The sequence below is a fragment of the Oncorhynchus mykiss genome, chromosome 2 (assembly GCF_013265735.2).
Source record: "Oncorhynchus mykiss isolate Arlee chromosome 2, USDA_OmykA_1.1, whole genome shotgun sequence".
Lineage (NCBI taxonomy): Eukaryota > Metazoa > Chordata > Actinopteri > Salmoniformes > Salmonidae > Oncorhynchus > Oncorhynchus mykiss.
This window is the reverse complement of record NC_048566.1, coordinates 102,766,023-102,779,431: the sequence shown is the minus strand read 5'-3', so window position 1 is coordinate 102,779,431 and position 13,409 is coordinate 102,766,023. Positions and strand designations below refer to the sequence as shown.

Below are 13,409 nucleotides of genomic sequence, written 5' to 3'. Positions count from 1 at the left end.
AGCCTACTAACATATCTACTGTCCTCTCCTAGAGACATAACACAGCCTACACGGAGGGGGGCTGGAGAGAATACCGGGGCAATAGGCTCTAGCTCTAGCAGATACCTTCTCAAGCCACAGATGCTGCAAGACATATGAGATCAGACAGGATGTGGAACGATGACTAGCTAGCTGCACAAGCAACAGTGGTTAACATAACGCATTGGACCAGAGATAGTGTGCCAACGTGTATGTGCGTAGCATACTGACGCAATGGACCAGAGCTACTGACTCACTCAATACATGAGACCAACAAACGTCTACAGGTAGCGCGGACATACCATGAGACTTGCAGACCACATAGCTTCAACACGCATAATCTGCAGCCCACCAAGGCCAGCCCAACCTGGGTTGGAAAATGGGGTTTCATAGCTCTAGAAAGAGGCCGAGTTCCTGACTTGGAATTCCGAGTTGGATGACCGTTCAAAACGATTTTTCCCAAAGGGAGCTCGTTTTTTCTGAGTTGCCAGTTGTCTTGAACGCACTGAAGTTGGAGATTTCTGAGTTGCCAATTATCTTGAACTGGACACTAAGACGTCTCAGGACATGGTGATGCTTGGCTGGATATATACAAGTAAACTAATTATGGAAATATCTGTATAAATAGGGTGGATTGATTGATTGCAACTCTTCAGTAAAGCTAGCAAAAAAAAACACGTCGTTTTCTCACAGGTGAAGACTGGTCTGTTGCCACTGTAGATGTCAGGTAACGTTGAAGGATTCCCTCTCAGTGTCTGGATATCTTCCTCATAAATACTGGATTATTTGCATTCATCTTGAAGATTTCTGAATTCAAACGCATTAAAACATTGCTTATTTAGTTAGCTTGCTAACATATGTCTGTCGTTAGTAAACTTAACTAACTAAGCTAGTTAGTTACAAAACAATAACAGGCAAAGATTGAAAAGAGACAGATAGATTACTTATGTTAACAAGCTAGACAAACATTTGAAAACATTACCTCACTGAAGAATACATTTTTTTTTAAACTGTAAAGCATTGTTGATTATCCTGGAGCACATTTCATTAGGTAGATAGTTAGCATAGTTAAATACATAAAAATATGTTTTTAAGTCTGAAAATCCTAAATAAAAGTTGGAAAACGGTGACGGCAGTTGACGATTTCACTTGACGTTGGCGCGAAAACAGCCAGTGAATTCTTAACGTCATAATATCAGTCAGCACAACGAACACAATTCATTTTTTATTTGTATCAATAACTATTTTACTTGTAAGACAAAATAAGTATTTTGGAACATGTGGTAACTACATTTAATTATGAAAAATAAATAATTATCACGAAAGTAGTCCGGTCACCACCCTTGTTTCCTCCGCCGTATTGCACAGTAGAGACCTAGATTGTCCCATTTATGAAAGTTGTTTTCGCCGTTGTATAGTATTTCAATATTTAACTGGAGAAATGTATATTGACTTAGAATATAAATATTTGCCTCTATAGTATTGCATTTATTTAACGTTACAGTTGCCGGAAGTGTGACGACGTCGGAAGCATATATCGTGTGAGTTGCATTGCCAACTTCCTTTTCTACTGTATCTTCCATTGAGTGAGGAGCCTGGTTCTCGGGGAGCCGAAACACAAATATAAAAATGGTGAGAATCCTAGCTAATTTGTTTCATTTGTATATACCATTTGGCGTCAGCGTTAGTGAGCAAGGTATAGTCGCAAACCGAACACTTGTCTCGCTACAATCTTTACAAGGCAATGCCATTTAACTCATTCCATGTCGAATCTGAACGAAGCTGACACGAGGCGACATTTTGGATGGGCACGGTTCTAGCCAAGTCACATGTACTTTCCTTGCAACCACAGGCCGGGTTTGCTCAATTATAGGTGAGATTCGTAAACCAGTATACCTTTCTTCATTAAACTGTTTTGAATATGTACTTAGTTAACCATAGCTCAGTTAGACCTTTGCCAGGTGTGCTACCTACAAACATGCCAGTATGTCGTGATTTTACTTTTAATATATTGCAGTACTTAACTACATTTACTTGCTATGATGGTGTAATTTGCGTCCTACTTTGCGATCAGTCGACAGATGCCTACTGTCATATGCTGGCGCAAGTGAATGACGACAGCTGAATCTGAGCAAGATTACATACTAGCTATATTAGCTAAAGTTAACCAACAGAGTCCTATCTGACATGTTTAACTATCAACATGCGATTGGGTACATTGTAACCTACTGCAAGATTTATCAGATTTCCCTGACCTTTGTCTTCCCCAGGCTTGTGCCCGGCCTTTAATCTCTATCTACTCCGAGAAAGGAGAGAGTTCTGGCAAAAATGTCGTTATGCCTGCCGTGTTCAAGGCTCCCATCCGCCCGGACATTGTCAACTTTGTACACACCAACATGCGCAAGAACAACCGTCAGCCCTATGCTGTCAGCAAACTGGCCGGTGAGTGACTGTTTAAGCATGTATTCAATCAAATAAACGTTGCTTTTTGGAGACAGGTTGCAAGCTTTAATGATTAGTTTCCACTTCGGTCCGTGTTTCTGAAAGCAGTGATTATACTAGAAGTTCTGAAGGGCTTTGTCTGTACCATAAAACCAATAGCAGCCTATTTTGGTATGTATAGAGGACATGTTCTAATGCACTCTGGGTTCCAGGTCATCAGACAAGCGCGGAGTCCTGGGGTACAGGCAGAGCCGTGGCTCGTATTCCTCGTGTGAGGGGAGGTGGTACCCACCGCTCCGGCCAGGGAGCCTTCGGAAATGTATCCTTCTCTGACAGACTAAATTAAACATTTCCTATTAATCTTGCCATGTCCATCAGGTATAAATGTGCTACCGGGGTTCTGTTCATTGTGACTTTGTTTCTGTTCATTTGAGTTAATTTGTTTCTGATTGTACAAGTACAGGTGGCACCTCACTGTTTTAGTGTTCATCCGTTTGTTGCCTAATGAACAATGCCCTGGTGGTAATGCATGCTGAGGTGGACTAGACATTCAAGGGGCTTGCAGTGATGGTGTAATTTGCGTCCTACACTGTGAACAGTGACATTATGCCTGATGTCGTATGCTGGCACAAGTGGCTGACGACCATTGAGTCTGAGCAAAGCACCTAAATTCATTTAGGGCCGGTTTCCGAGACAGACTAGTCCTAAAGACCACTTAATGTTTGAAAAACCGGCCAAAAAGATAACGATCTTAATGCGTTGTTTAGCCGTTCCTTGACCCCTGTGACTGTAGATGTGTCGTGGAGGTCGCATGTTCGCCCCCACCAAGACGTGGCGCCGCTGGCACCGCAGGATCAACACTACCCAGAAGCGTTACGCCATATGCTCTGCCCTGGCCGCCTCCGCCCTGCCCGCACTCGTCATGTCAAAAGGTATGCCGCCCACCGTGCTCTGTGGTACTCACTGCATAGCTTAGTCTTCTTACCAGTGTAAATATGTACCTTTAAATACCTTTACAAGGTCTCATTTTTAGGTAAGACACTTGTTGCTAGACGCCTGTTGTGTAATTAAGAAATCATAAAGAGATCAGGATTTTGGCAAGGTGCCCCTTTTCAGCTTCCCTAGAGCTTATATATTTTCAGTTAGTTTCAGTTAATTCTTATTTTCAATGACGGCCTGTTCAGGGACAGAACGACAGTTTGTACCTTGTCAGCTCGGGGGTTTGAACTTGCAACCTTCCGGTTACTAGTCCAACGCTCTTAACCACTAGGCTACCCTGCCGGCCTAGGAACAGTGGGTTAACTGCCTTGTTCAGGGGCAGAACAATCTTGTCAGGTGAGAGCACTTCCTTCAAATTGCAATCTAGCGCTTGTGCAATGGCTGAAAGTCTATTGTAATAGCTAGCATGCCATCTCTTCCTGTAGAGTTTGTTGTGCTACCGCTAGATAGCATTAGCTCGCAAAACATCTTATTTCTTTCATACTGGACACAGACACAAATGGTATCTGACTGGGGAAGTAAAGATCCTCATTGCCAAAATACAGAACTGTCCCTTCAAAATGTTGATTCATTAAAGCTGACTCTCTATGATGGTGTTACTTGAGTATGACTGAGCAGTGATGGTTTACTGACTCTTGTAGCTGACAGTGGGTTGACAAAACAATTTTAACACCATATTGTGACGTGACGACGCTGGCACTTTTGATCCCCCAACTTCAGCGTGTCTCACTCTCTTCACAAGATGATACTTGTGGAACTAAATGGCTGTAAATCTCTAACTAGAGGGCCTCCCCTCCTTCAGGACACCGCATTGAGGAGATCCCAGAGGTTCCCCTGGTAGTTGATGATAAAGTGGAGGGTTACAAGAAGACTAAAGAGGCCGTGCTGCTGCTGAAGAAACTCAAAGCCTGGAACGACATCAAAAAGGTCAATATAGCTAGTTAATACTGTCTCACTGGTCAATGTTCCTTTTTCCTCTTCTGAGTGACCATGAGGCAATGATGAGGTTCCACTTCAGGTCCGTGTTTCTGAATCCTGATTTGAATGGAAGTCCTGAGCCATGGTGTGATTGTGAAATTGAGTGTCCTTGGATGAGTGGATGAGATTAATGTGTCCCCTGGGTGTGTGTGCAGGTGTACGCGTCACAGCGCATGCGAGCTGGCAAAGGTAAGATGAGGAATCGCAGGCGTATCCAACGCAAAGGACCGTGCATCATCTACAACCAGGACCAAGGTGTCACCAAGGCCTTCAGAAACATCCCTGGTATGTACTGGCTACTCGGCCCTGTTGAGAACATGTAAAGATCTCCCATTTTCTCCTACTTTGGCACCCTGTTCCCTCAATGGGGCACTACTTCCCTCAGTGTAGCTGTGATTCCCACTTCTGGTCTGTGTTTCTGAACACGATGATTTCAGTGTTCTGAAACCTCATTATCAGTTGTCCTTTTTTTTTTGCCATGATTTGAAAAAATTGTTTTGCATTACAAGAGAACATGAATAATGGATAGGGGTTTTCTGTAAAAGGATAATGGCGAATGTTATTCTGTACTAAAGAGCATCTGCCACTCTAAATGACAAATGTAGACCCTCTTCTATTCAAAGGAAACTGTCTCGCTGAAGATGCCACTGTGTAGAAAATGGAGTTTGAGTCTCTTTAAAAAAAAATATATTTTTTTTAATGTCGAAGTGCCTCTTCTCAATACTAAAATGTAACTGTCCTCCCATCCCTCTACCAGGCATCACCCTACAGAACGTGAACAAGCTGAACCTGCTGAGGCTCGCCCCCGGTGGTCACGTTGGTCGGTTCTGTATCTGGACCGAATCAGCCTTCCGTAAGCTGGACCAGCTCTACGGGACCTGGCGCAAGTCTGCCTCTCTCAAGGTGGACTACAAGTCAGTAAAACCAGGGTTACGTTTGTCCTAATCCTAATTGGACTCTGCTCTTGTGGCGTTCTGTTGATTTGATAGAAATTTGACCAGGGTTACTTAAACCAATGTAGCCTATCAAGGTTGAGCTACTACTAGCATTAGTCAGGCTAGGTGGGTGGGGTGGCACGTGCGTGTCGGTCAGGCTAGGTGGCGCGTACGGAAGGGCTGCTACCAATTATATGCCAACAGATGCACATCTGTATCCTTGGTCATGAGATCCATAATTAGGGAAAAATGAATTTATTTATAAATTGACAGATTTCCTTCTAAATAACGCAGTGAAGTCATTAGTAGCTGCATATTGGGTTTATTTTTGTTTGTGTACATTTGTGCCCATATATGGCGGTCTGTTTACGTATGGGGTGTGGCTGGGCGGTGTCCTGCCCTCGAGAGGGGCGGAGCAGCTTGTCACATCAGTTTGTCTAAAGTGTTTCGACCGTACCATCTGGTCCTGCTTGTCTTGACTGAATCAAGTCGTTCTAAAGCTAGCTACAGTATCAAGGCTAATTTGAGGATATTTTACTGCGCTCTCCGTCCTTGTCTATAACAACTAAGTACGAAACAGCTGACCTGTTGGTTGGATCATTGTAGCCTACTCCTTCTCATTTAGCCAACCCAATTCAGTCATTTTAATGACATTTTGTGTTGATTAGAAATCTCCCTCTTCACTTGTTACACATGGAGCCTCTGACTGTAACGCAGCTTTGACGTACAATAACAAGCAGCTACTGTAAATGTGTGTAGGCTATGGGTGTCTTTAAGGAGATGCACTCATTAAAACTGTTGAATGTAGGTGTTTGTTAAAATACTTTGTCTCTAAAGAATATTCTCCCAAGTAATAGAATATTGTTTGTTGGGATAGTGGAATTACTTATTTTTTTACACAATGCCCTTTTGGGGTAGTTAAACTACCTTCATAGTTGAAAATATATATAAAAAAATCCGTTACCTGTCAGGCGAGTCTCGTGTGGTTCGTAGAACATCCCCTTTCCTCAGTGGGGTCCAGTTGGTTCGGTAGCTTCCGAACGGTGTGGGCTACAAACAAACGTTGGCACGTCGGCGGTTCTGACTTGGTAATGTCCTAAGATCTCCCGGTGTATAGGGTGTACTCACTATTGGGCCGTAACTTACCAGTTGGTTAAAACTGGTTGAAAATTGAAGTTTGTCGTTTTAAACTAATTAGTGATGTTAACCAGTTTGGCATAATGTTGTAGTGTTACCCCAGCTCAGTCATCCAGAGCCCCCAACAAAGCACTTTTTTTTGTGTGTAGCCCTGAACAAACTTGCCTGATTCAACTCTGAGGGCTTGGTAACTTGACCAGCTGAATCAGGTGTGCTTGTCTGGGTCAACAGCAATGTGTTGGAGGTGCTCAAGGACGGGCCTTTAGTGTGTTGGTTATCAACAGATTTGAGAGCTATTTAATTTCTACAGTGATGAGCTTCCACTTCGGTCCGTGTTTCTGAATCCTGATATCTACCAGAAGTTCTGAGTTTTAATGAAATGCTCTAATGGTCTGTTGCTAAACCACATGCCCCCCCCCCCCCCCCCAACAACCTTAGAGGTACTGCCAGTTGTACTCTGACCTCTGTCATGTCTCCATCTGTCTCCCACCTCCAGTCTGCCCATGCACAAGATGACCAACACAGATCTGAGCAGGATTCTGAAGAGTGAGGAGATCCAGAAAGCACTTCGTGCACCAAAGTAAGCCCTGCTCACTTTCTATTGTGCAGAGCATTATGGGTACTGTAGTATGTTGAATTATCCTCCATTGTGACATTAAGCCTTGATGAGGTTCCACTTCAGGTCCGTGTTTCTGAATCCTGATTTGAATGGAAGTCCTGAGCTATTCCAATAGGTTGCATCCTGAATGACCCGTTCCCCATAATGCACTACTGTTGATCGGGGCCAATTGGGCTCAGGTCTAAAGTAGTGCACTATGTAACAAAGTGTTCCATTTGGTAATGTTACCATTAACAACATGAAGGTTCACTCAATGCTGCTATATTTGATCCCCTCCTGAACCTGTCTGGCCTCCTCACAGCAAGAAGATCAGGCGCAGAGTCCTGAAGAAGAACCCCCTGAAGAACCTGAGAATAATGATGAAGCTGAACCCCTACGCCAAGACAGCCAGACGTCAAGCCATCCTGCTGCATGACCCGGCTGTGAGTAGACACCCAAAATGGCCGACTAGGGCTCTCAGTTGCATTTGAAGGCCTGTATAATAGGGAAACTGGCTAACCATTGGGCATACTCCTGGAGTCTTAGTCTAGGCTTAATCTGTGGTGAAACAACCCCAAATTATCAATGTTTGTAGTGTGGGAGTGGTGAGTAACAGAATGAGCTATTTAATTCTACATGGCGCTTCCACTTTTGTCCGTGTTTCTGAATCCTGATATCTAGCTGAAGTTCTGAAATAAAGCTTGTGAAATACTCCCCATTGCACCTAAACAATGTGACCATAGGAGTACTAGTAGAACAACCTTCCATATCATCAGATCTCTGCTTCTGACTTGCCTAGTTAAATAAGTACAATTCTATCACCTCTATTCATACATTGAAATTGACCCAGCCCTACATCAATATCCTATATTGTCCTAATGACAAGTCTCTCTCCCGCGGCCCCCGCGCTCTCAATTCAATTTAAGAGCTTTATTGGCATAGGAAACATGTTTTAAATTGCCAAAGCAAGTGAAGTAGATAAACATTAACACTAAACATTACCTTCCTGCTCTTTCTTCCCAGATCAAGGCCAAGATGCTGAAGCCTAAGAAGAAGCCGTCCAAGGCGGCCCCAGCCAAGGCGGCCCCAGCCAAGGCATAGAGCAGCTAACTCAGCTAGCTCTCTTCTAACAGACTTTGGGGTTCAGAGATGGTTTCAAATAAAATATGTAGTAAAACGATTTATTTCTGCAGTCTTGATAACTCTTGGATTTGGCATGACCCGTCAGGGACCCTTAAAATGAACGAGTGCTACCTTCTGTTAATTGAAAGCGATCATGCAATGCTTTCAGTTAAAATACATTATTTTACATATGCTTGTTAAAGCACCTGTACACCTAGCTACAGTTGAAGTGGGAAGTTTACATACACCTCAGCCAAATACATTCAAACTCCGTTTTTCACCATTCCTGACATTTAATTATAGTAAAGATTTCCTCTTAGGTCAGTTAGGATCACCACTTTGTTATAAGAATGTGAAATGTCAGAATAATAGTAGTGATGTATTTCAGATTCTATTTCTTTCATCACATTCCCAGTGGGTCAGAAGTTAATATACACTCAATTAGTATTTGGTAGCATTGCCTTTAAATGTTTTAACTTGTGTCAAACGTTTCGGTGCGCCTTCCACAAGCTTCCCACAATAAGTTGGGTGAATTTTGGCCCATTCCTCCAGACAGAGCTGGTGTAACTGAGTCAGGTTTGTAGGCCTCCTTGCTCGCACATGCTTTTTCAGTTCTGCCCACACATTTCCTATAGGATTGAGGTCAGGGCTTTGTGATGGCCACTCCAATACCATGACTTCGTTGTCCTTATGCCATTTTGCCACAACTTTGGAAGTATGCTTGGGGTCATTGTCCATTTGGAAGACCCATTTGCGACCATGTTTTGACTTCTTGACTGGTGTCTTGAGATGTTGCTTCAATACACATTAGTTTCTAACCTCCATGATGCCATCTATTTTGTGAAGTGTACCAGTCCCTCCTGCAGCAAAGCACCCCCACAACATCATGCTGCCACCCCCGTGCTTCACGGTTGGGATGGTGTTCTTCGGCTTGCAAGCCTCCGCCTTTTTCCTCTAAACATAACGATGGTCATTATGGCCAAACAGTTCTAGTTTTGTTTCATCAGACCAGAGGACATTTCTCCAAAAAGTACGATCTTTGTCCCCATGTGCAGTTGCAAACCTCTGGCTTTTTTATGGCGGTTTTGGAGCAGTGGCTTCTTCCTTGCTGAGCGGCCTTTCAGGTTATGTCGATATAGGACTCGTTTTACTGTGGATATAGAAACTTTTGAACCTGTTTCCTCCAGCATCTTCACAAGGTCCTTTGCTGTTCTTGGATTGACTTGCACTTTTCGTACCAAAGTACGTTCATCTCTAGGAGACAGAACGCGTCTCCTTTCTAAGCGGTATGACGGCTGCGTGGTCCTATGGTGTTTATACTTGCGTACTCTTGTTTGTACAGATGAACGTGGTACCTTCAGGGGTTTGGAAATTGCTGCCAATTACACTGTGTTGTATTGTAATACTGGACCTGTACACTCAGCTGTGTTGTACTGGACCTGTACACCTAGCTGGGTTGTATTGGACCTGTGCACCTAGCTGGGTTATATTGGACCTGTGCACCTAGCTGGGTTGTATTAAGACCGTTTACTTTCTTCATAGTAGTGGTGCGGCCCTTTCAAGTGTGCAACACATGTAAAAGTGTTGTCTTGGAGGCATTACTGGGAGATTCCACCATGTTGTACCAGTCCTTTTCAAATCAGTGAAGGGAAGTGAACCGGTGAACAGTTGGTAATCTCGGTCCTAGTCACATGAAAACACTGGGACTGACTTTCTAGTTGAGTCCTAAGGCGCTATACAGAGAGTGGGAGAGAGAGGGTGTGTATCTAATGTATGTACATGTGGAAATGGTAAGATCTCAATTACATACTCCTTGCGTCCTCTTGTCTCCTCAAAACCCATTTGAGGAGGGGAGTGACCTCTGGCTTTCTCATCTAATGGGTTTTTAAGGAGAGGCAGAGGATATTTTTATTTCACCTTTATTTAACCAGGTAGGCTAGGTGAGAACACCTTTATTTAACCAGGTAGGCCAGGTGAGAACACCTTTATTTAACCAGGTAGGCTAGGTGAGAACACCTTTATTTAACCAGGTAGGCTAGGTGAGAACAAGTTCTCATTTACAACTGCGACCTGGCCAAGATGAAGCAAAGCAGTGCGACACAAACAGTTACACATAAACAAATGTACAGTCAATAACACAATGGAAAGATATATGTACAATGTGTGCAAATGTAGAAGAGTAGGAAGGTAAAGGCATTAAATAGGCCATTAGAGGTGAAAATAATTACAATTTAACATTAATACTTGAGTGATGTGCAAGAGGGTAAGTAATAATATGGGGATGAGGTAGTTGGGTGTGCTATTTACAGATGGGCTGTGTACAGTGATCTGTAAGCTGCTCTGATAGCTGATGCTTAAAGTTAGCGAGGGAGATATGTCTCCGACTTCAGTGATTCATTTTTTTTGTTGCAATTAGTTCCAGTCATTGGCACCAGAGAACTATAAGGAAAGGCGGCCAAAGGATATGTTGGCTTTGGATGACCAGTGAGATATACCTGCTGGAGCGCGTGCTATGGGTGGGTGTTATCGTGACCAGTGAGCTGAGATAAGGTGGAGCTTTACCTTGCAGAGACTTAATGATGGCCTGGAGCCAGTGGGTTTGGCGACGAATATGTAGTGAGGACCAGCCAACGAGAGTATACAGATCGCAGTGGTGGGTGGTTGATGGGGCTTTGGTGACAAACTGCATCCAGTTTGTTGAGTGTTGGAGGCTATTTTGTAAATTACATCGCCCAAGTCAAGGATCGGTAGGATGGTCAGTTTTACGAGGGAATGTTTGGCAACATGAGTGAAGGAGGCTTTGTTGCGAAACAGGAATCCGATTTCTAGATAACATTTTTGATTGGAGATGTTTAATATGAGTCTGGATGGACAGTTTACAGTCTAGCCAGACACCTAGGTATTTGTAGTTATCCACGTATTCTAAGTCAGAGCCGTCCAGAGTAGTGATGCTGGATGGGCGGGAAGGTGCTGGCAATGATCGGTTGAATAGCATGCATTTAGTTTTATTTGCATTTAAAAGCAGTTGGAGGCCTCGGAAGGAGTGTTGAATGGCATTGAAGCTCGTTTGGAGGTTAGTTAAGTGTTCAAAGAAGGACCAGAGGTATACAGAATGGTGTCGTCTGTGTAGAGGTGGATCAGTGAATCACCAGCAGCAAGAGCGACATCATTGATGTATACAGAGAAAAGAGTCGGCCCGAGAATTGAACCCTGTGGCACCCCCATAGAGACTGCCAGAGGTCCGGACAACAGGCCCTCTGATTTGACACACTGAACTCTATCAGAGAAGTAGTTGGTGAATCGGGCAAGGCAGTCATTTGAGAAACCAAGGCTGTTGAGTCTGCCGATGAGGATGTGGTGATTGACAGAGTCGAAAGCCTTGGCCAGGTCAATGAATACGGCTGCACAGTTTCGTTTCTTTTCATCGGCGTTTTAAGATCTAGTTTAGTAACTTGAATGAGTTAAGAATAAGAATGCGGTGATTGCAGTGACATGGTCAGTATGTCATTGAGATCGTCCCTGTGTGTGTGGTACTGTCTGGCATGGATGTTTTATTTTATCTAACTAGGCAAGTCAGTTGAACATTCTTATTTAAAATGACGGCCTACTGAAAGGTAAAAGGCCTCCTGCGGATACGGGGGCTGGGATGAAAAATATATTTTTTGTACAAAACTCACATCACGACTACATAAAGAGAAAAGAGAAACCTAAGACAACAGACTGGTAGCAACGCAGCAGCAGCACAGAACAGGGCACAAACATTGGGCACAGATAACAGCACAAAGGGTAAGAAGGTAGAGGCAACAATACATCACGCAAAGCAGCCACAACTGTCAGCAAGAGTGTCCATGGTTGAGTCTTTGAATTATGAAATTGAGATAAAACTCTTTTAGTGTTTGTTGCAGCTCGTTCCAGTCGCTAGCTGCAGCAAACAGAAAAGAGGAGCGACCCAGGGATGTGTGTGCTTTGTGGACCTTTAACAGAATGTGACTGGCAGAACGGTGTTGTTAACTGCGGGGGGGTGTGGTGGGGTTCAGATGGTCGCGGGTTGATGTCATAATTAGGGAGCGTCTGCCATAGATAGCTCAGCTTTGATTCAACTGCTATGAAGATGCGACTGATTATTGTAATCTACCATTAGAAGCTTTTGTTTTAGTTCACATAACAAAGGACAAATAATCTTTTAAACATTTATTTGTAGAAAAAAATGCAAAATAGATTTAAGCAGAAAATAACGTTATCTATAGCGTATAACAACTAAAGTATATATTATACACAGACAAAAATATAAACAATTTCTAAACTTCTACCAAGTTAACATTAATTTAAGGACATAAATAAATCCATTGGGCCCTAATCTAGGTGGATGGATTATTTTGGCAAAGGAGAAATGCTCACTTAACAGCAATGTAAACAAATTTGTGCTCAACATTTTAGAGAAATAAGCTTTTTGTACTTAAGGAACATGTCTGGGATCTTTTATTTCAGCTCATGAACATGGGAACAATACTTTACATGTTGTGTTTATATTGTTGTTCACTATATACATTTCCCACATCCATAGAAATCTGTACATTTAGTTTGTAGTAGCCAGCAGATTCCAACCCTACCATTACACTTCTTTACACTGAGCTGTACTGGAGTCTGAACACAATCATAGTTTCATTAAGACACCATGGAGCCAGAGCAAGATATTGGGAAAGGGGGATAGCAAGTCTGTTGTACAACTGAATGCAGTTTACTGAAATGTGTCTTCTGCATTTAACCCAACCTCTCTGAATTGGAGTGGAGGGGGGGGGGGGGGGGGGGGGCTGCCTTAATGACACCCACGTCTTCTGTGCCCGGGGAACAATGGGTTAACTGCCTTGCTCGGGCAGAATGACAGATTCTTCGGTTACTGGCCCAACAAATTGTTCGGAAAATGTACTTCGATGCAGGGATGTGATATGCAACTGTACTCTTGACCTTTATCCACACTGATATATCGAGAAGATTGAAATACTGCAAAAATGTAGAGTACAGTAGCAAACCCCATCCCTGCATTGAGGTACATTTTCTGACCAATATCTCCATGTTGTCAATGTAACCATGATTCTGCTGGGTAAGTTTCTAGATACTCACTCTGTGGCAAAGGTACTGTTGACCGTGTTCCCATCGGGGACCGGGTTGAGTTTAATTAA

General features: G+C 43.2%; 1 protein-coding gene and 6 non-coding genes across 8 annotated transcripts; all 7 read left to right on the top strand.

Moving 5' to 3' along the window:
- The first annotated feature begins 1,502 nt into the window (after window positions 1–1,502).
- On the top strand, window positions 1,503–8,287 carry LOC110501471 (60S ribosomal protein L4-A). 2 transcript variants are annotated; one of them, XM_021579067.2, is made up of 10 exons: window positions 1,503–1,650; window positions 2,289–2,460; window positions 2,673–2,779; window positions 3,254–3,392; window positions 4,262–4,386; window positions 4,593–4,722; window positions 5,195–5,351; window positions 7,006–7,089; window positions 7,430–7,550; window positions 8,131–8,287. In XM_021579067.2, exons 1-10 carry the CDS (start codon window positions 1,648–1,650, stop codon window positions 8,206–8,208), a joined length of 1,116 nt encoding a protein of 371 aa, XP_021434742.2. In that variant the 5' UTR covers window positions 1,503–1,647; the 3' UTR covers window positions 8,209–8,287. The 2 variants fall into 2 exon arrangements, with proteins under 2 accessions (XP_021434742.2, XP_036817206.1); XM_036961311.1 differs by having other exon boundaries at window positions 1,578–1,891.
- Window positions 2,054–2,152, top strand: LOC118944161. The gene has a single exon (XR_005039474.1). It is a non-coding gene; the product is annotated as a small nucleolar RNA SNORD16 (small nucleolar RNA).
- LOC118944155 lies at window positions 2,525–2,593 on the top strand. Its single transcript, XR_005039470.1, has one exon. It is a non-coding gene; the product is annotated as a small nucleolar RNA SNORD18 (small nucleolar RNA).
- Window positions 3,021–3,119, top strand: LOC118944164. Its single transcript, XR_005039476.1, has one exon. It is a non-coding gene; the product is annotated as a small nucleolar RNA SNORD16 (small nucleolar RNA).
- Window positions 4,453–4,520, top strand: LOC118944153. Its single transcript, XR_005039463.1, has one exon. It is a non-coding gene; the product is annotated as a small nucleolar RNA SNORD18 (small nucleolar RNA).
- LOC118944156 lies at window positions 6,814–6,881 on the top strand. The gene has a single exon (XR_005039471.1). It is a non-coding gene; the product is annotated as a small nucleolar RNA SNORD18 (small nucleolar RNA).
- On the top strand, window positions 7,167–7,234 carry LOC118944154. Its single transcript, XR_005039467.1, has one exon. It is a non-coding gene; the product is annotated as a small nucleolar RNA SNORD18 (small nucleolar RNA).
- Window positions 8,288–13,409: the final 5,122 nt, after the last annotated feature.

Coding starts and splice junctions, on each gene's coding strand:
- LOC110501471 (XM_021579067.2), top strand. Junction 2,461..2,672: donor TGCTGTCAGCAAACTGGCCG/GTGAGTGACTGT, acceptor TCTGGGTTCCAG/GTCATCAGACAAGCGCGGAG. Junction 7,551..8,130: donor TCCTGCTGCATGACCCGGCT/GTGAGTAGACAC, acceptor CTTTCTTCCCAG/ATCAAGGCCAAGATGCTGAA.